The sequence below is a fragment of the Stegostoma tigrinum genome, unplaced genomic scaffold (genome assembly GCF_030684315.1).
Source record: "Stegostoma tigrinum isolate sSteTig4 unplaced genomic scaffold, sSteTig4.hap1 scaffold_83, whole genome shotgun sequence".
NCBI classification, from domain to species: domain Eukaryota; kingdom Metazoa; phylum Chordata; class Chondrichthyes; order Orectolobiformes; family Stegostomatidae; genus Stegostoma; species Stegostoma tigrinum.
Window position 1 is genome coordinate 639,320 of NW_026728779.1, and position 22,471 is coordinate 661,790.

The 22,471-nt window shown below is 43.3% G+C and overlaps 1 protein-coding gene across 9 annotated transcripts in view; it reads left to right on the top strand.

Annotated features, from left to right (window-relative positions):
- Positions 1–22,471, top strand: part of LOC132209305 (utrophin-like) — a 123,160-nt gene that overhangs the window by 71,801 nt on the left and 28,888 nt on the right. For 3 of the 9 annotated variants that reach the window (XM_059644439.1, XM_059644440.1, XM_059644436.1), the window contains 3 exons: positions 8,200–8,401; positions 17,493–17,578; positions 21,806–21,963. Coding sequence is in view for 2 of the 9 variants with exons in the window: in XM_059644442.1 (XP_059500425.1) it covers positions 8,200–8,401; positions 10,332–10,560 (431 nt within the window). In the remaining 7 variants the exon portion in view is untranslated. Of the gene's footprint in view, positions 1–8,199; positions 8,402–10,331; positions 10,576–13,721; positions 13,747–17,492; positions 17,579–21,805; positions 21,964–22,471 lie in introns of those variants that run through there. The other 6 variants (XR_009445410.1, XR_009445409.1, XM_059644437.1 and 3 more) reach the window with 4 other exon arrangements.

The window sequence follows — 22,471 nt, forward strand, 5'->3', positions numbered from 1 at the left end:
TTTGGTGATAGTGACCATAACTGCCTCACATTTTACATAGCTATGGAGAAGGAGAGGATTAGGCAGAATGGGAGGATATTTAATTGGGGAAGAGGAAACTATGATGCGATTAGACATGAGTTAGGAAGCATGGACTGGGAGCAGTTGTTCCATGGTAAGGGAACTATAGACATGTGGAGATGGTTTAAGGAACAGTTGTTGGGAGTGATGAGTAAATATGTCCCTCTGAGACAGGCAAGAAGGGGTAAGATTAAGGAACCTTGGATGACGAGAGCGGTGGAGCTTCTAGTGAAAAGGAAGAAGGTAGCTTACATAAGGTGGAGGAAGCTAGGGTCAAGTTCAGCTAGAGAGGATTACATGCAGGCAAGGAAGGAGCTCAAAAATGGTCTGAGGAGAGCCAGGAGGGGGCACGAGAAAGGCTTGGCAGAAGGAATCCGGGAAAACACAAAGGCATTTTACACTTACGTGAGGAATAAGAGAATGGTCAAAGAAAGAGTAGGGCCGATCAGGGATAGCATAGGGAACTTGTGTGTGGAGCCTGAGGAGGTAGGGGAAGCCCTAAATGAGTTTTTTGCTTCTGTCTTTACGAAAGAAACCAACTTTGTAGTGAATGAAACCTTTGAAGAGCAGGTGTGCATGCTGGAATGGATAGAGATAGAGGAAGCTGATGTGCTGAAAATTTTGTCAAACATTAGGATTGACAAGTCGCCAGGCCCGGATCAGATTTGTCCTCGGCTGCTTTGGGAAGCGAGAAATGCAATTGCTTCGCCACTTGCGAAGATCTTTGCATCCTCGCTCTCCACTGGAGTCGTACCTGAGGACTGGAGAGAGGCAAATGTAATTCCTCTCTTCAAGAAAGGAAATAGGGAAATCCCCGGCAATTATAGACCGTTAAGTCTCATGTCTGTCGTCTGCAAGGTGTTAGAAAGGATTCTGAGGGATAAGATTTATGACCATCTGGAAGAGCATGGCTTGATCAAATACAGTCAACACGGCTTTGTGAGGGGTAGGTCATGCCTTACAAACCTTATCGAGTTTTTTGAGGATGTGACTAGAAAGGTTGATGAGGGTCGAGCTGTGGATGTGGTGTATATGGACTTCAGTAAGGCATTTGATAAGGTTCCCCATGGAAGGCTCATTCAGAAGGTCAGGAGGAATGGGATACAGGGGAACTTAGCTGCTTGGATACAGAATTGGCTGGCCAACAGAAGACAGCGAGTGGTAGTAGAAGGAAAATATTCTGCCTGGAAGTCAGTGGTGAGTGGGGTTCCACAGGGCTCTGTCCTTGGGCCTCTACTGTTTGTAATTTTTATTAATGACTTGGACGAGGGAATTGAAGGATGGGTCAGCAAGTTTGCAGACGACACAAACGTCGGAGGTGTCGTTGACAGTGCAGAGGGCTGTTGTAGGCTGCAGCGGGACATTGACAGGATGCAGAGATGGGCTGAGAGGTGGCAGATGGAGTTCAACCTGGATAAATGCGAGGTGATGCATTTTGGAAGGTCGAATTTGAAAGCTGAGTACAGGATTAAGGATAGGATTCTTGGCAGCGTGGAGGAACAGAGGGATCTTGGTGTGCAGATACATAGATCCCTTAAAATGGCCACCCAAGTGGACAGGGTTGTTAAGAAAGCATATGGTGTTTTGGCTTTCATTAACAGGGGGATTGAGTTTAAGAGTCGTGAGATCTTGTTGCAGCTCTATAAAACTTTGGTTAGACCGCACTTGGAATACTGCGTCCAGTTCTGGGCACCCTATTATAGGAAAGATGTGGATGCTTTGGAGAGGGTTCAGAGGAGGTTTACCAGGATGCTGCCTGGACTGGAGGGCTTATCTTATGAAGAGAGGTTGACTGAGCTCGGTCTCTTTTCATTGGAGAAAAGGAGGAGGAGAGGTGACCTAATTGAGGTATACAAGATAATGAGAGGCATGGATAGAGTTGATAGCCAGAGACTATTTCCCAGGGCAGAAATGGCTAGCACGAGGGGTCATAGTTTTAAGCTGGTTGGTGGAAAGTATAGAGGGGATGTCAGAGGCAGGTTCTTTACGCAGAGAGTTGTGAGAGCATGGAATGCGTTGCCAGCAGCAGTTGTGGAAGCAAGGTCATTGGGTACATTTAAGAGACTGCTGGACATGCATATGGTCACAGAAATTTGAGGGTGCATACATGAGGATCAATGGTCGGCACAACATTGTGGGCTGAAGGGCCTGTTCTGTGCTGTACTGTTCTATGTTCTATGTTCTATCATTTCTTATTCCTCTCCTCATCTCATCTCTCTCACATACGCTCTCTCGATCTCTCCTCTCCCTATTCTCCCCCAACACTTCACTCAGGCACAAACAGAAGTTCACAGTCACACTATGTTGCACATGCATATCCTATCCCTCATGCACAAACATACTATCCACACACACTGACCACGGACAGACACACGCGGGCAGACACACACGGACAGACACACACACACAGAGTCACGTTCTCACTCATTCATACTCCATACTGTCATACAATCATGCATGGTCTTGCACACATTCCGTGGCACACTTGCATGCCCTGTTCGCACGATCTTTTGCCAATGTTCATACACTCAACTACACACAGACACACACACACAAAACTCTCCCTCACACACTTGGGGTTACAAATTCACTTGCTCTCAAGCTCACTCGCTCTCACAGACACTCTCACTGCCTCATGCATGCTGTTACACTCGCTTTTGTGCTGACTCTCGTTTACACGCTCTTGAGCACAGTCACTGGCGCACACATTCTGTCCTGCGCACACTCACACTTTCGTGCACTGTCTTTGCACTCTTGAACACAACCATATGTTCACCTCTCTCTTGCACACAGTCAATTTGATTAGAGTATTCATTGTTACATATGCCTAGGTACAGTGAAAAGTTCTGTGATGCATGCAGTATAGACAGATCATACCATACAAGGTGCATTAGTGAAATGGAACATAATGACAGCAACAGAGAAGATGCACAGAGAGCAAGATCAAAATTAGATTTAAAATTTTAAGAGTTCTATTCAGATGTCCAATAACAGTGGTGAAGAAGCTTTTCTGGGATCTGTTCACACATGAATACAAAGTTTTTGACACCTTCCCTTCAGAAAAGGGTAGAAGAGAGTGTAATTGGCGGGTGAGAAAGACCTTTGATTATTTCAGTTGCTTTCCCGAGGCAGCAGGAAGTATAGGTGGAATGAATGAGTGGAAGGCTGATTTGCATGATGCACTGTGCTGTGTTCATGACTGTGGAGTCTGTTGTTTTCTTAGGAAGAACAGTTGCCAAACCATGCTATGATATGCATCCAGATAGGATGCTTTCTCTGGTACATCAATGAAAGTTGCCCTTTATATTTGAATTGCCTTAGCCTCCTGGGAAGTAGAGACATTGGTGTGCTTTTTTGCCCATTGCGACGATCTGGGTAGACCAGATTTTTCACAGTCATTGATGTGACTCCATTATGGCGTGTTAACCAGATCAACAATGTCATTAAAAATATCCTGAAGGAGGAGGACTGTAAGACGCAGCTCGATGTACACTTTGGTAAGATGAGTGATGAGGTCTTGCATCAAGTGTTCCGAGAGCTAGGCAGTGGATTAAATAGCAGAACCTCTAAAGTTGCAATCTCTGGATTATTCCTGGTGCCACATGCTGAGAAGGCAAGAAAAAGGGGAAGAAAACAGATGAATGCTTGGCTCAAGTGTTTGTGTTTGGGGAGGGATTTAGACACATGGATCTGAAGGACAATTTGTGGGGATGGTATATCCTCTGCAAGTTGGCTGGTCTGCAGCTGAAGCAGAAAGGAACCAAAATCCTTGCACAAGGGTTTGCTAATGTGGTGAGGAATTTAAGCTGTCGGCCTCCAAGCAGTGGGCAATTGAAGAGCAGGTAATTCACTGAGGGGTGAGAAAATAATAATATAAAGATTATATTAGGGGATTTCAACTGCACAACATTAATTGAGATAACATAAAAGTTTGACTTGGGAAATAATTCTTTAAATACATTTGAGAGATTATTTAACATCACCATGTAGACGAGCTTGTAAGGGACGGTGCAATGCTGGACCTACTTCTGGGACACAAAGGCAGTGTTCAAGGTGACAGTGGCTAAGTGCTTTAGTGATAGTGACCATGACAACAGACTTTTCAACGTGGGAGAGGAGATCTGTTTAAAAAAAAATGTTTTTGGTTTGGGGTAAGGCATATTTGACTGAAACAAGGCAGGATCTGGGTGTAATATTTTGGGAAGTTAGTTGAGGGCGAATCTACAGCAGAAAAGGAACTGGGAGAGTCAAGGTCAGCTATGTTCCGTTTTGGGTGAAATTTATGATCAACAAGCCTGGAGAACCCTGGATCTTGAGGAATGTTCAGGACATGTTTATGACAAGTGCAAAGGGAGCAAATGAATGGATGACTAGTGACGTATAAAAATGAAGTGTGAAGAAACGGTGGTGGCCAAGATTGGAAAGAATATCAAGATATTCTGCAGGCATATCAAGCAGGAGAATAACCAGGGAAAGAGTAGGGCCAATTAGAAACCGGGGTGTACGAAGGGTGATGGGGCAATCTGTGTTCAGAACTGAAGAGCATCGATACAGTCGACAAGTACCTCCCATCTGTCCTCCCTTCAAGGAGGAGCATTGATGTCTATAAAGCAGGAAGATGCAGTGTGAAATTGAAATTATTGGCTGGTTTAAAAGTGAACAAATCCCCACGCCCATATGAGTTGTTTCCAAGACTGCTGTGGGAGAAGAGAAAGAAAATCTCTTCAGAGATAGTAGGAACTGCAGATGCTGGATAATCTGAAGAAACAAGGTGTAGAGCTGGATGAGTGCAGCAGGCCAAGCAGCATTAGAGGAACAGGACGGCTGATGTTTGGAATCTGGACCCTTCTTCAGAAATGGGGCAGGGGAAGGGATTCTGAAATAAATATGGAGAGAGGGGGAGGCGGATTGAAGATGGATAGCTGAGAAGATAGTTCGAGAGGAGACAGACAGTTCGAAGCGGCGAGGATGAAACCAGTGAAGATGAGTGCTGGTGGGGGGTTAGAACATAGAACGATACAGCGCAGAACAGGCCCTTCGGGCTTTGTTGTTGCACAGACCAGTGAACTAATATAAGCCCACCCTGCTACACCAGCCCATCAGCACTCATCTGCTTACCCAAGGACTGTTTAAATGCCCCGAATGTGGCTGAGTGAACCACATTGGCCGGCAGGGCGATCCACGCCCTTACCACTCTGAGTAAAGAACCTGCCTCTGACATCTGTCTCAAATCTATTATCCCTGAATGTGAAGCTGTGCCCCTTTGTACAAGCTGAAGTCATCATCCTCGGAAAAAGACTCCCACTGCCCACCCGATCTAATCCACTGATCATCTTGTATGTCTCTATTAAATCCCCTCTTAACCTTCTTCTCTCCAATGAGAACAGACCCAAGTCCCTCAGCCTTTCTTCATAAGACCTTCACTCCAGACCAGGCAACATCCTGGTAAATCTCCTCTGAACCTTTTCCAATGCTTCCACATCCTTCCTGTAATGGGGCGACCTGAACTGCACGCAGTATTTCAAGTAAGGCCGCACTAGCTACATCTTTTAATATACTAGCACAGAGTACATCAGGTCCCAGATACCTATCGACCTTTAACCCCATTAGTTTCCCGAGCACCTTTTCTCTGGTGATATTTCTTGTCTGCTTTTTGCTCTTTGTTCACTAAATATTTTTGAGATGGTATTTGTGCCTTTTGCTGTGAAGACTGACATAAAGTATTTATTTGTCTCATTTGCCATTTCCTGATTCCCCATTATTATTTTTGCAGCCTCCATTCTTTAAGGGATCTGCATTCACTTTGACCTCTTCCTTCCTTTTCATTTGTTTAAATAAGCTCTTATTGTCGGTTTCTTTTCTATTTCTCGGCTTTGAAATCTTTCCTTATTTCTGGTTTCCCACTAACCTTGGGCACTGACTGTTGAATTGGCAGAACATTGGAGAGAATGCTGAGGATATGGAAGTTTTGGTCTGGTGAATAGTACTCGACATGGTGCTGTTGCCCCCACTCCTGCTCAGGTGTCTCCCAGTTGAAATGCCAAATGGGACCCTGCCCATGCTCTTCACAGCTGCCCTGCAGCATTAAATGGCTGGAGGCAGGACATGGGGCGCCCTCTTGGATGGAAGTTCTACCTTGTAGAACTCCTGGCCACTTAGAGCCCAGAAGAGTCTGAAGTTGCTGATGGCTGGATGGCAGGTCCCGGACTAGAGGTGCGGAGTGGTCGAGGGTTGTTCGGGGTTGTTGAAACGTTGGATGAGAGTTTAAGGGCGTGAAGTGCCTTGGATCAGGCCAAGGGGCCTGTGGATGAGGATCCCCTACCAACTCAGTTTTTCGAGGCTGGATTGTGCATGTAAAGCTCACTGCCTTCCTGATTGACATCTATCTCCTTCCGCAATAGAGGAGATCCCTGAAATTGCCATCAATTAGTCTCAGGAGGTCAAAGGATAGGCAGGCTGCTTGACAGTTCCCCAGAACTTCCACACATGTACACACAGTGCCCTCCAGATTTTATGTGTTTCTTCCCACCTTCGTATCTGTGGGATGGGGCTTTATAATGTAGCTCATGCAGTGCTAAAACAAAGAAGTTATCCTGAACCTTGAAATAGGACTGGAATGATACACCCAAATCTGGGACTAAACTTCAAGAGTAATAATTTTGGTAATATTGAGTAATAATGATGAAATTTACCCAACCTGTTTTAGGATTGTGACATTTTATCAACAAATTTAGCTAACGCTATTTTCATTGGAGTACAGGGGATTAATAAGTAGTTAATGGAGACATAAAGGATTATGATTGGTTGGGATAAGATAAACGTGGAGAGGCTGTGTTCCCATGGCTGGTGGATGATGTTACAAGGAGAAGGGAATGCATTCATGTTTTGGGGAAAAGATGTAGGGCGATGTCGAGGGGAATTTTTTTCAAGCAGTGAAGGTTCATGGGCCAGGATCTCTCTGCCTGTGAAAGGGTTAGAAGCCGAGAAAATCAACGATTTCACTCAGATGAATGCATATCTCTGGGAGCTTCATTCCTCATATTGCCATTAGATTTTATTTATGGAGGTTCTGTTGTATTTGGAGTGGTTCGATTGGCATTCCATGTTTTGACCATGTTTGCCAGATTTTGTTGGCATCATGTGAACTAAAATTGAATTGATACTTGTTTAACTACTAATTGTTTTTGGTAGACGCTGTAGAACATACCATGTGTATGACAAAAGAGCAAAATTATAAGAGAAATCTAGTTCAAAACCGAGGTAACAGAGCGCCTTTTTAAAATGAACAAGAATGTGTGATTAACACACTTCATAGCTGCAACCTAGTGTGATTTAAATGAATGCTGATTACCAGCAGTGAAATAGGGGTTGTAAGATCCACTATTTGAAACGAGTAAAGAGCCAATTAGTTTGTACTTTGGATTTGGATGTAGTGAGAATGCACGTCGGTTGAAAGAGATGGATGTTTTAGTTTAAATTGTACTGAGTCCTGCTTCATAAATATAAAGGAGGGCTTCATAACATACAAAGCTACTGTTCCTCCACCATTGTTCTGCAGAAATTACTGAACCAAACGACAGAATATGACCAGCATCATAAGACCATAAGACATAGGAGTGGAAGTGAGGCCATTCGGCCCATCAAGTCCACTCTGCCATTTAAATCATGGCTGATGGGCATTTCAACACCACTTCCCTGCATTCTCCCCCTAGCCCTTGATTCCTTTTGGGATCAAGAATTTGTCGATCTCTGCCTGGAAGGCATCCAACGTCCTGGTCTCCACTGCAATCTGCGGCAATGAATTCACAAGCCCACCACTCTGGCTGAAGACGTGTCGTCTCATTTCAGTTTTAAATTTACCCCCTCTAATTTTAAGGCTGTGCCCACGGGTCCTAGTCTCCCCGCCTAACGGAAACAACTTCCTAGTGTCCACCCCTTCTAAACCATACATTATCACTGACGGTTCCCTAGTTAGATTTGACATCGTGCATTTGAGAAGGAAATGGCCTGTTTCCTTCATTCCAGAGTACTTTTGTGAATCATTGTATTTATTTCTAGGCCAAATACAGGAATTAATTTTATTTGATAGCTCAATAAGTTAAAACTGTAATCAAAGTTAGTTTTCTTCCTCCTTTGTAGTGGATCTGTTGGAGTTGCACACAGCGCAACGCGTCTTTGATCAACACAAATTGACACAAACCGAGCAACTTCTGAATGTGACTGAAGTAATCAACTGTTTAACGTCCATTTATGATGTTTTGGAACAAAACCACAAGGACTTGGTCAATGTGCCACTCTGTGTCGACATGTGTCTGAACTGGCTGCTGAACGTATTTGATACGTATGTATGATTTACACTTTAATGTAGTATGTTTAGATTCTCCTAAGGTGCATTTAAACTGCATCCGACGGATTGGATTTTGATATGTATATGATCCGTTCAGTGAATATGAAGATTGTCGACTGATTAAAATCAATCCTGGTATTGTTGACATAAGGTTTCAGTATGTTCTAATTTCATTTCACTTAAACAGATAAAGTAGTTGAAAGTTTTAGCGATTTTTGTTTTAAATCGTAAAATTGAAACTGATATACTTTGGAATCCATTTGGTCAGATCTGTACAGGATCATGTAGACATCTCGACACTCTGATTGTAATGCTCTTCACGGTGACAAATGTTAGTGCTGGAGAAAGACGTGTATAAAGTACACAATATGAACATCATCCAGTTAATGTCAAGGAATAAACGGCCAGATGTAGAATAAATTTTTATGTGACACTCAATCTCGTAGAGTCATACAGCATAGAAACACCGTGTCTATGCCTCCCAACATACACCAAGCTGCACTAATCTCGTTTATCTGCACTTGTTCCACAGCCTACTTGACCGAGCATTTTAAATGCTCATCCCAGATGCTTTTTAAATGTTGAGAATACATGCCTCAACTACCCTTTCAGGCAGCGTGCTCCATACGTCTACCACTTTTTAGATGAAAAAGCTTTTCCTCAGACTTCCTCCAAAGCATTTAATCCTCACCGTAAACTTGTGCCATCTGGTCTTAGACACATGTGCCATGGAGAAAGGATTCTCACAATGTATTCTGCCCGTGCCTGTCATAATTTTCTTTGCCTCAATCAGATCCCAACCCCAACCTCAGCCTCCTCTGCTCCAAGGAAAACAAACCCAGCATACCAGTCTATCTCATAACTGAGACTTTTTAACCTAGCCAGTATCTTGAAGAGCATTAACTGTGCCATTGTGGTATTTTCCAGACTAATTGTCGTTCAGCTTATCTCAGTCAGATTGTTTAGTAAACTCCATTTAGGAATAATGTTATGCACTTCACTTGGAAATGTATTAGGACTGTGACAGTATATTGGGGAATCCTTGCAAGCGGAGAGAATTTTATTTTCTTTCAGTCCAGGCTGGATACAATTCTAGGACTTGGCAATGGACGTCCAGGGTTAAACTTTCGGTGTCCTCCTATCCACCCCAATCACCTTGAATTTACCATTAATATAAAATTGAGCTTTGTCTGCATGAGATGTGTTCCAATATTAAATTGTTATTGCGACTGTCAATTTTGACGTTCTTCATTAGGTGCGTACCCTTCATATTGATAGCAGCTCAAGCTGCTTCAGGATGTCAAAACCAAAATGTTGCCTTTTCCAGGGAAATTGTAGATATTGAGCTGAAATTCTCGCTAGGGAGCACTGAACGACATGCACTATTTCCCAGTACCACCTCATTAGTACTTATTCCCTTTTTCTACCTGCCAGACAGAAACTGGATGCTCCGAATTAACAACATGAAATTCTGAGTGTGTGTGTGGTGCTTCCACATTGCTCAATGCTCCTCTGCACCTCCAACTTGGGCACTAGTCCGCAGCATCTGCAGCCACACCCATCAGGATCACCCCATGTCCACAGTTTTGACATGTGACATGTTCCAGCCTCAGCACATCATGGCACATCACAGATCTGCTTTCAGTACTCTTCTGTACTTCATTGCTGCATTCTGGATTGCAGCAGCCCCCCTCATTGCAGTGCTACTGCCAGGGCACTTTTGGATGCAGGGACAGGCACCCATTCGTGTATTGGGCCACGTTACACATCAGGACACCTTGCTTGAGCTCTCAACTCTCATTGTGTCCCTGCATGAATGCTAACAGCTCCTCTGCCTTGTCTTCATTTGCCTTGTCTTCTTAAGGTTTGCCCCTCCGCCACATCTAACAGACTCATAACGCTACTATGTTGATTAACTTTTTAGCATCGAGACCAAGCCAGACAGCTTGTCATGCTTGTTAGCAGTCATCAATCAAAGGAGTGGATGTGTTGCCGTTCAGCACCGTGATATGTTGATCTCACACCTGCAGTCTGTGCCAGCTGCAGAAGCACAGAAGGCATTGCATTGTCTCCAACCACATGGTCATGCTTCAGGTTCCGAGGGGAATGGTCTCCAGTCAAGCGAGGCACTTTCAGGCAGCAGATCTAGGTAACTCCAGGGCATTGTCTGATATCACTCGAGGGGCTTGGATGCAATCAGTTGGCTGCTCAGAATGACCATGGTCAGGACACTGTCGTCATAGGTTGTGAGAAGTCAAACATTAGACACCTCACTACCTGTGTTAGCTCTTTCTGCCCTACTGTGGGCTGTTTTTCCTGGAATGAAACAAAGGGAGGAATTGAGTGAGATGAAATGAGCTGGTGCATTTGTTAGTGCTCATGTATGTTTGGGAAGGGAGGTGAGGTCTCCTGGGTGAGAGCAAGAGGCACAGAGAACATACAGGAATAATAGCCTTGGGGCCTCAAGTAGACGAGAGCAAGCGAAGACAGACATTGAATGCTTTGGTGAGAATGGTATTACATGAGCTGTGCTGAAGGGTGGTGCAGAATTAGAGAGAGTGTGAATGTGAGGTAGCACAGACCAGGATCCTCTTCCATTGGAGCAGAGGTCACTGATCCTGCAGCACTGCTGTATGGTTCTTTTGGTGGTTGAGACTGCATTGACACTGGACAGCCTCAGATGAGTCTGGCGGAATATTGTGTTGTGGCCTCCTGTGCTTGTGCTTGGGAAAGAGGACAGTCCTCCACTGCACCAATCCATCCACCAGGACCTCCAGGTCCCTAACTGTAAATAAGGTGCTAATTTCCCCTTTCCTGCCCTGTCTGGGACAATTGCTATGAACTGTACAAGGCAGTTCTGGATTCTGGGTATTTTACTGGTTCACAATAGCCTTTAAACATGGCACTAGTGCCAGTAATACCGGGATGTTTCAGTGGTGGCAAACACGTGCAGTTACGATGAGTGTAGAACTAACTGGCGTCGGCTGAGGGAGGCACTACAGGAGCATTGTTGCTAGTTATTGAATATGTTTGCAACAACAGAGTGGGAAAATTTGTTAGGTCTTTTGGAGAGATACTGTCCTTGCAGTGCAATAAAAATAACACTGAACTAACATTCCAGTGTTTTCGACCTTCAGATTTCAGAACAGATTTAGACCATTCAGCCCATTGAGTGGGATCTGTCATTCTCAACCTCCTGTGTCCTCACTAAGCAAGAACATATCTATCTATGCCTGAAATCAACTCTGACTTGGCCTCCACAGCTTTCTGCATCAATGAGTTCCACAGATTCACAACTTTCTGACTGAAGAAATTCCTCCTCACCTCCATCCTGAAAGGTGGTCCCTTTGACTCTGAGGCTGTGCCCTCAGGTCCTGGTCTCTCCTACTCGTGGAAACATCATCTCCATGTCCACTCTATCCAGTCCTGACTGACCTTCAGTGTGACCCCCTTCGTCCTTCTCAACTCCATCGAGTACAGACCCAGAGTTCTCAGCCACTCCTCACGTGACAGTGCCTTCATCCCCAGGATTATGTTTGAGAACCTCCTCTAGACCCTGACAAAGGCCAGCACATCCATCTTTAGATAGATGGCCAAAAACTGCTCTTAATATTCCAAATGCAAGATAACCAGAGCCTTACACAGCCTCAGCAATACATCTCTGCTCTTATATTTTTGCCGTCTTGAAATGAATGCTGATATTGCATTTGCCTTCCCAACTGCCAACTGAACCTGCATGTTAAAAGAATCCTGAACTGGGGCATCTTTGTGGTTCAGATTTCTGAAGCCTTTCCCCATTTAGAAAATAGTCTATGCCTGTACTTGCCCATCTCTACAGACTCTCTGTGACCTCCCCACTTCCTCAACACTACTTGCCTCTCCACCTAACGAAATGTCATCTGCAGACTTAGCAACAACGCCCTGTGGACAACAATACCATCAGTTCCTTTGTCGAGATTGCTAATGTATAACGTGAATGGCTGTAGTCTGATCTCTGATGAGTGCGGAACTCCTGTAGTTGCTGGCTGCCATCCTGAAAAAGACCCTTTTATTGCCACTCTCTGCATTCTGCCAGTTAGCCGATCCTCTGTCCATGCCAGTACCTACTCCCGAACACCATAAGCTCATTTTTTATTTTGAAGACTCCTGTGTGTCACCTTGTCAAAGGCTTTCTGGAATTCCAAATAGATAAAGTTCAATGGCTCTCTTTGGTTTTGACTCACTGGTTACATTCCCAAAGAATCTAACAGAGACCTTCCCTTGACAAAGTTGTGTTTTCTCAGCCCAATTTACCATGTATTTCCAAGTATTGCCATGTACTTCCAAGCATTGTCCGGTCTCATCCTTAATAATAGACTCTGAAATCTGACCCAATGACCAGCACCAGGCTAACAGGTCTGTAATTTCTCATCTTTTGCCTCCCTCCATTTTAAACAGGGGTGTTATATTTGCCATTTTGCACTCCTTTGGGACCCACCCTGACTCCAGTAATTCCTGAAAGATCACCAATGGTCTTCTCACTTATCTCCTTCAGAACTCTGGGGGACAGTCCATCTGGTCCATGTAATTTACCATCTTCTCTGAATTATAGAATTCCTACAGAGCGGAAAGAGGCCATTGGGTCTGCACCACCTCCGCAAAGAACATCCCACCAAGACCCAGCCCTGTACTGTTTCCCGGCAAGCTCACATTTGCCACGGCTGATCCACCTTGCCTGCACATCTTTGGACTGTGGATGGAAATCAGAGCACCTGGCGGAGACACATGCAGACATGGAGAGAATGTGCAAATTCCACACAGACCCTTCAGCTTCCCCTGTACCTTCTCCTTAGTGATGGCCACTGCACTCACTTCTGCTTCAGACTCCCTTAAAGCTCTACTACTGGTGCCTTCCAACCTCAAGACTGATGCAAAATACTTGTTCAGTTCCTCTGCCATTTCTTTGTTCCCCAACACTACTTATTTGGCCCCTCTTGAAATTTTCTTTGCATTTTCAGGGGTGTTTACAATAACAATATCTACTTTATAGTGTTGACAAATGGATTGTTTAGATCATCACAGAAACAATAAGCAAAATTCGTCAGTATTCTCATTTAACAATTATATATATTAATATCACAGTCAATGCATTTCCATCAGGTAAGCGCGTAGCTGGAACTTTCTAACCCGGCAGTTTTCACTTTTCTGTTCTTAACAAGAATACCTATTTATTACAACAGCATAGATTCTAGCTACAGACAGATATTTACAAACATTGGACATATATCTGTATGAATTAAAACTGTAAACCCCCTGTCAACTCATCTTCCTGCAGACAAACATAGAGTGGAGATGGATAAACCATGGATATTATAGGTGGAAAAAAATGCGAATTAAGTCCTAACTAAGTGGTCCCGGTTCACAGGATTTGCCAAGATGATCTTGAGAATGAAAAACAAATGAATAAATATCGCAGAGTGACTTATTATCTATTAAAGCATGTGTTGATGATATGGCATTGCTGTGATCATAAAATAGAACATTGTCCAATTTCCTGTGAGCATTACCGTAGTTTTCATTTGTATTCTCCATGTCGGGAACATATTTATTTGGTACTTTACTGACTAAGTGACGCTCGCTCATCTACAGTGTTCGGTTGCAAACAGCCAATATTTTATTATTCTAACTGAGTAACCATGGTTTGGAATTTTGTCATGGAAATGTATTTCACTTATGTTACTCTGCGTAATTGTAGCCAATCCTCCATTGGCAAAGAAACACACAACTACAGCAGTTAATAAAAGAAAGAACTGCATTTATGTAGCACATTTTATGGTCTCAGGCATAAAAAGTACTTTATAGGCAGCTAAACTACCTTTGAAATGTCGTCACTGATGTAGCATAAGAAAACCTGTTGTATTTAAAATAGTCAGAAGTAAAGAAATATGAAATGAAGTAATAATAAAAATAGTGAAAAAATATGAAATTATGAATGTGAAGAAATATAAAATCTCCAGTCCCTTGCGAGTGGAGTCATAGAATCAGGAGATGTAGAGTCAGTATGGAGCGTACCAGGGAGGAGGCCATTCTGGATCTGGTGTTGTGCAACCAACCGGATTTGATCAGGGACCTCGAAGTAAAGGAGCCATGAGGAGGTAGTGACCATAATACAATAATTTTTGATCTGCAATTTGAGAGGGAGAAGGGAGAATTGGAAGTGTCAGTATTGTAGGAACTAGGGAGCTATGAGGGAGGAGCTGGCTAAAGTTCAATGGTTCAATACCCTCGCCGGGATGGCAGTGAAACAACAATGGCAGGTATTTCTGGATATAATGCAAAAGATGCAGGATCAGTTCATTCCAAGGAGGAAAAAAGATCCTAAGGGGAGGCAGGGATGGCCGTGGCTGACGAGAGAAGTTAAGGACTCTATGAAGATAAAAGAGAAGTAGTATAACCGAGCAAAGATTAGCGGGAAGCCGGAGGACTGGGAAGCTTTTCAAGAGCAACAGAAGATAACTAAAAAGGCAATACGCAGAGAATAAAATGAGGTACGAAGGAAAACTGGCGAAAAATATAAAGAAGGATAGTCAAAGTTTTTTTTAGGTGTGTGGAAAAAAAATGGTTAAGACTAAAATTGAGCCCTTGAAGACAGAAACGAGTGAATTTATTTAATGGGAACAAGGAAATGGCAGAAGAGTTGAATAGGTACTTTGGATCTGTCTTCACTAGGCAAGACACAAGCAATCTCCCAGATGTAATCGTGGCTGAAGGACCTAGGGTAATGGATGAACTGAAGGATATTTATATTAGGCAAGAAATGGTGTTGGATAGACTGTTGGGTCTGAAGGCTGATACGTCCTGATGGTCTGCATCCCAGGGTACTTAAGGAGGTGGCTCCAGAAATTGTGAACACATTGGTAATCATTTTCCAATGTTCTCTAGATTCAGGATCAGTTCCTGCGGATTGGAGGGTGGCTAATGTTGTCTCACTTTTCAAGAAAGGAGGGAGAGAGAAAATGGAAATTATCGACCGGTTAGCCAGACGTCAGTGGTGGGAAAGAATTATAAAATTAAATTGCGATTCATTTGGACAGCAGCAACAGGATAGGTCAGAGTCAGCATGGATTTACGAAGGGGAAATTGTGCTTGACTTATCTTCTGGAATTTTTTGGGAACGTAACTATGAAAATGGACGAGGGAAAACTTGTGGATGTAGTCTACCTGGACTTTCAGAAAGCCTTTGATAAAGTCCCACTTAGGAGATTAGTGAGCAAAATTCGGGCACATGGTATTGTGGGCAAAATACTGACTTTGGTTGTAAACTGGCTGTCTGACAGGAAGCAAAGACTAGTGATAAACGGGTCCCTTTCAGAATGGCAGGTGGTGACCAGTGGGGTACCACAAGGTTCGGTGCTGGGACAGCAGCTGTTTACAATCTACATTAATGATATAGATGAAGGCATGAAAAGTAATGTTAGCAAATTTGCCAATGACACAAAGCTGGGTGGCAGTGTGAAATATGAGGAGGATGTTATGAGAATACAGGGTGACTTCGACAGGCTAGGTGAGTGGACGGATGCATGACAGATGCTGTTTAATGTGGATAAATGTGTGGTTATCCACTTTGGTGACAAGAACAAGAAGGCAGATTACTATCGAAATGGAGTCAAGTTAGGTCAAGGGGAAGTACAACGAGATGCAGGTGTTCTTGTACATCAGTCAATGAACGCAAGCATGCAGGTACAGCAGGCAGTGAAGAAAGCCAATGGCATGCTGGCCTTCAAGAGGAATTGAGTATCGGAGCAAAGAGGTCCATCTGCAGCTGTACCGGGACATGGCTTAGAAGGATGAGAAGGGGTCTGATTGAGACGTATAAGATTATGAAAGGATTAGACACGCTGGAGGCAGGAACCATGTTTCTGCTGATGATTGAGTCCAGAACCAGAGGACACAGTATAAAAATAAGGGATAGGGCATTTAGAACAGAGTTGAGGAAAAACTTCTTCACCCAGAGAGTGGTGGATATATGGAATGCTCTGCCCCAGAAGGCAGTGGAGGGCAAGTCTCTGGACACTTTCAAGAAGAGATAGGTACAGCTTTTAAAGATAGTGGAATCAAGTATTATGGAGATAAGCCAGGGACAGGATACTGATTGTGGATGATCAGCCATGATTATAATGAATGGTGGTGCTGGCTCGAAGGGCCGAATGGCCTTATCCTGCCCCTGTTGTCTATTGTAAAAGTTAATTGTATAAGAATGATTAAGACGGTCCCTTTATGTATGGTGTTGGCAGCTTGTTCAGATAGGGAAAACAACATGGCTGATCTTGATTCCGCTCCTATTTGTTACACAGAAGCCTCTTCGAGCAATAATTCTTGAATGTTGATGGGACGTTGAAACACAGGTAGATTATCGTGATCACTTGTTGAAAATGGATAGCAGCTAGTAGTTCTCTTTCCACTCAACTAGTGACCAGTCGGCAATGGTCAAACAGTGCATAACCCAGAGATCACAAGCTCCCCTGAGACATGATGTCAGTTGAGTCTCATGAATAACTACCTGCAGATGGACTATCTATAGATTTAACATGGTATTAAATCTCACATATACTGCTCTCAACCATTTTAATCAAAGTGTTTATCACTCGTTGCATCGAAACAGATCACACAAACTGAAATGGCATATGCACAAATACCAACATACAAGTTCTATATAGTGGCATTTTGTTTAAAGTTGTATTTATTAAATGAAAGGGTGGAGTATAATCTTCACAAATCATATTAAGATGCTGTAGAAATCTATGGAAGTGAGAAATTTGTTTTTTGATTCAATACATGTCTGACAAATGACAATTCAAAGAGATCTTTGTTTCAGCTCGAGTGGGTCGCGGAGTCGTCCTCATTAGGGGCATTTAAGTGACTATTAGACAGGCATATGGATGGTAGTTTAAGATAGGGGTGGAGGTTAGATAGACCTGAGGTTTAGGGTAAAAGTTCGGCAGAACATTGTGGGCTGAAGGGCCTGTCCTGTTCGATGTTCTATGTATGTTATGCTGTATTCAAATAAGTAAAGTCAGTCATGACATTCTGCAACTTCCTTTTCCAGGGGTATGAGTGTAAGAATCAGAGTGCTTTCTTTGAAAATTGGCTTGACGTGACTCTTCAAGGATCATCTAGAGGAAAAATACAAGTGTCAGTACTAAATCTATCATTGCTGATACACATGTAAACTGTAGATTTAACTGTATGTAAACTTTGTTTAACAAACTAGCACACTCAATAAACTGACAAAAATTATACACCAGATGTTTACTGTATTCTCATAATCTCTGTGATGTCTGGTGAGGGTGCAAGTGAGAAGGCTCCCTGCCAGTAAGTTTTATTTAAGGCAAAGTTGCTTCATTACTGAAGTTATTTATACTGTAAATGAAGGAGAACAGTGATGCATATATCCTGTGCATTATGTTCCGATTATTGAGTGTGTTTTTTTGTGCGTGTGCACCTATTGATCAACTGGAATTTTTGATTACTCAGCACATTCCTGGTACCACGGGTGCTGTTTAACAAAAGGTTTGCTGTATTAGTATATTTCTGTAATTAGTCATTACCACTATGAATGTTAAGTCATAACTTGGTCTGTGCAGAATCTGCACAGTGCATTCCTGCAAGATAAATGATGCGCTACATATGTATGATGCTATTGTTTCTTAAAGACACTAACCTTAGCAGCTGTTTTTGTTCCCAATCATGTTTTCATCATTAGAATACTGGGAAAAATATTCAGAAGTGTGGTATGACTCAAGTGCTCAGTTGCAGCAGTGGTAACACTTAGTGTGAGGTTATGTTTTTGCCCATTTGTTGTGCTGTTTGTCAACAATGTATCTCACAAACTAATGGGCATATTTCATTGAAAGCTGGTACGTATGGGTATGGTCAAAGGAAGAACTGATTAGTTTTTGACAGATCCAGATTTATTTCTCTATTTTTTTAAAGCATCAGTTAAAATCGGTCGGATAGGCAAATGATCATCTTTCTGGAATATTGTTGATTGATTTAGAATGTTGTGGATTGTGTCAGCCCTGACAGTAGAATTTGTCCCAACTATCAAAATATGAGCAGATCTTTGAGAGCAGATTATCAAATTGGCCTGAAGCTTTCTCAGTGAGATGGAAGCTTTTAATAAAAAGGATTTATTTTGTTAGCCTTGCTTTTACAAAGAATCAGTCAAGTGGAGAAATGCCTCCAAGAAAAGCTGTGTAATTATAGACTCATGGATGTTTGTTGCACAGGAGGAGGCCGTGTGGTCTGTAGTTCCTGCACTACTCAACAAAGATCTGTCTACATTGAACTCACATGGCATTGATTTCCTTTTTGACTGTTTGGCCCATAGCCTTGGAGCCTACGGCAACACAAGTGAACATCTAAATACTGCTTAAATATTCAGACACTTTCTGAATCAGTCACACTTTCAGTCAGTGAGCTCAGGACTCCCACCACACTGGGGTAAATAGGTTCTCCTCAACTCCCCTCCCCTGTCTACGAATGGAAAAAGCAACTTCCAGTTATCCTTTCTCTGCCCGTCAAAATCTTAAACACCTTTACCAGGTCCCCTTGTCTGCTCCACTCTTGGCATCGGTCAGTTGGGCAGGTCAGTGGCAAATTGATATAGCCTGAAGAAGGAATAAGATAAGAGAGTACTTCATGTGGCAAAGCCTGTCATGCCCGATGGAGGACAGCAACGGCCGTCAGCAGTGAAGTCCACTGGCAAGGATGGGCGGGCCTGAGCCCAGCACAGGGGAATACGAGCCGTCACTGTGGAGCCCTCGTTCAGTGTGTCTGCAAACTCGTGGCTTCAGAAAGGACTGTAATGTTTGACTTTTTAAACTTTTGTTTTTATTTTTCTACTGTTATATTAAGAAGACTGTCGTGCTGAACTTGTTAACTTATTCATTTATTTTTCTAACATAGAACATGGAACGGTACAGCACAGTACAGGCCCTTCGGCCCACGATGTTGTACCGAACTTTTACCGTCATCCTAAGGTCTATCTAACCTCCACTCCTACCTTATACTGTCATTCATGTGCTTGACTAATAGCCGATTAAATGCCCCTAATGAGGCTGACTCCACTACCCTCTCCAGCATTGCATTCCACTCCCCTACGACTCTGAGTAAAGAAGGATGGATAAATTTTCTACATCTGCATCTAAAATTTCGTACCGAGGTACTTTGTACCTGAGATGGCACCGTCTGAGGTGACATTGTACTCTTGTACCCTGTATTGAATACATGTGATAATAAAACCTAAATCTAAATCTAATGCATAGCAGGACACTGGGAAGCTTAGAGGAGAAAAGGGATCCTGGGGTACTTGTTCATAAATTCCTGAAGGGGTCAGGTCAGGCTAATAAGGGTTGTTACAAAGACATATAGGACATCTCCCTTTATCAGTCGTGGCATAGATTGTAAGAGTGGGGAGGTCACTTTGGAGCTGTTTAAAAGTTTGGTTAGGCCACAGCTGGAGTCACGTGTGGAGTTTTGGTCACCACCCATGAGGAAGGATGTGATTGTACTGGAGGGAATGAAAAGGATGTTGCATGTGTTGGAGCATTTTAGCTGTGAAGAAAGGCTGGAAAAATTCAGATTATTTTCTGTGAAGCAGAGAACGTTTGGCGGGGTGAGTGGAGGTCCTGATAGAGGCATAGAAGATTATGAGAGGTATAGATAGGTTGAGTAGAAAGCATTGTTCCCCTTAGTTAAAGCATCAATAACGGTAGGGCACAATTTTAAAGAGAAAGACGGGAAATTTAGAGGAGCTTTGCGGAAAATCATTTTCATCCAGAGTGTGGTAAAGGTCTGGAATGCATTGCCTGGGAGGGAAGTTGAAACAGGAAACCGTACAACCTTTGAAAAGTACTTGGATGAGCACTTGTAATGTCATAATATTTTTGAGAATGGTCTAGTGTGTAAAAATGGGACTAGTATATGTCGCAGTGTATTTTTAGAGGTACAGCCTTAGTGGGCTGTAGGACCTCCTCTGTACTCTATGATTCCATGAGAACCCCCAGCCCAGGCAGCATCTTGGTTTTTTCAGTAATCTCCAGGATCACACCCTTCATAGTGTGATCCCTTGCCTTGTTAGCCCTCCCGAGTTCGTTAGCTCACACTTTTCCTGGTTGAGTTCCAATTGCTGTGTCCCGCTGACCAGTCTGTTGATCTCCTCCTGAAGTTTATTCTTCCTGTCTGTCAACCAATTTGCCAATTTGCCAATTTGCCTTTGATTCCATGGCTGTTATTTACATGACCATTCCACCGATATCCTCCTCACTGAATTAGTGATTTGCTAGTGACACGGTCATACAAATTGTGTTTAAGCCCAAATGAAGAATATACATGACAAACTTCAAGGGTCCTTGTGGCAAGCCCTGCACAGCCCCACTGAAAGCAAACATCCTGTCAAATAGACACCCCTCTACCATCAATCACCCTGTGCTCTCTGCCTCAGCCAGTTTTGGCTCCAGTGTGCCTCTTTGCCTTTGATCCCGTTGACTGTTGCTTTCTTGATCAGTCTGCCAAGGGGGACTTTACTAAGTCAACATCAAATGCAGAAGTTCATCAATCTTCCAATATCTCCTCAAATTTGGATCAAATTTCTGAAATGTGACCTCATCTTAACAAATCCATACTGACTATCCCTGATTAATTCATGCAAGTACATTCTACCCCTAAGAATGCCTCTTTGTAGCTTCTCCAGTGCTGAGATTATTCTGACTGGTCTTTAATTTCCTGGTCTGTTTCTTTGTCCGTTTGATAATAGTGGGACAATGTTAATAGTCCTTCATGACTTCACGTGTGATTGACAAGGGTTTGAAAATTGCTGCCAGGGGCCCAGATATCTCCTCCCTCACTTCCCTCGCTAACTGGTATACGTTTCAGTTCGCCCTGTAGATGTATCCACTTTTAAAGTTGCTCAACCAGCTGCATCTCCCTGTCTCTTAACCTCTGATGCTCCGAGGTCCTCTGCCCTGATATCTTACTTGCAGTGTCCTTTTCCATTGTAAAGATTGACACAAAATATTCATTGAGGACGGTGCCGATGTTTTCCAGGTCCACACAAAAATTACCTCTGTGAAATGAACGAGGAGCTATTAGAGAGGTTTGAGATTTACAATCAAGAAAGAAATTGACAAAATGACTTCCTTGGAGAATCATACAACATACATTGTCCATTGTTGTAAACAAACAGAAGTTTTTGTTTCCACAGTTGTTTGCAAATAGCCAATCAAGATCATAAAATAATGTTTTAAGATGATTTACAAAGCAAGGCAATTGAGGAAGATGTATTGGATGTATTGAACTCTCAACTACCTCCCTTAAGTTTAGGAATGTCAGTATTTTTCTTCTGGATAACTTTTGCAGATATCTTCAAACAAGTAGCTGAACCCACAGATTTATGTGACCAACGAAGCCTGAGCCTTTTGCTTCACGATGCAGTCCAGATCCCTCGGCAGCTGGGTGAGGTAGCTTCATTTCGAGGCAGCACCATTGAACCAAGTGTCCGCAGTTGCTTCCAACATGTAAGTGTGCTCTGCACCAATTCATAATGTCAAGCGGGTCTACTTGCCAGTATGAATTTTGAGCTCATTTTCGTTTTGTTCACCTGCACATCTGCCAGTGTGGTATATCGTATCCATTGCACCCGGTGTGGCCTCCGCTACATTGGGGAAACCAAGCAGAGGCTTAGGAACCACTTTGCAGAACACCTCCGCTTGGTTCGCAACAAACAACTGCACCTCCCAGTCGCGAACCATTTCAACTACCCCTCTCATTCCTCAGACGACATGTCCATCATGGGCCTCCTGCAGTGCCACAATGATGCCACCCGAAGGTTGCTGGAACAGCAACTCATATTCCGCTTGGAAACCCTGCAGCCCAATGGTATCCATGTGGACTTCACAAGCTTCAAAATCTCCCCTTCCCCCACTGCATCCCAAAACCAGCCCAGTTCTTCCCCTCCCCCCACTGCATCTCAAAACCAGCCCAGCCTGTTTCTGCTTCCCTAACTTGTTCTTCCTCCCACCCATC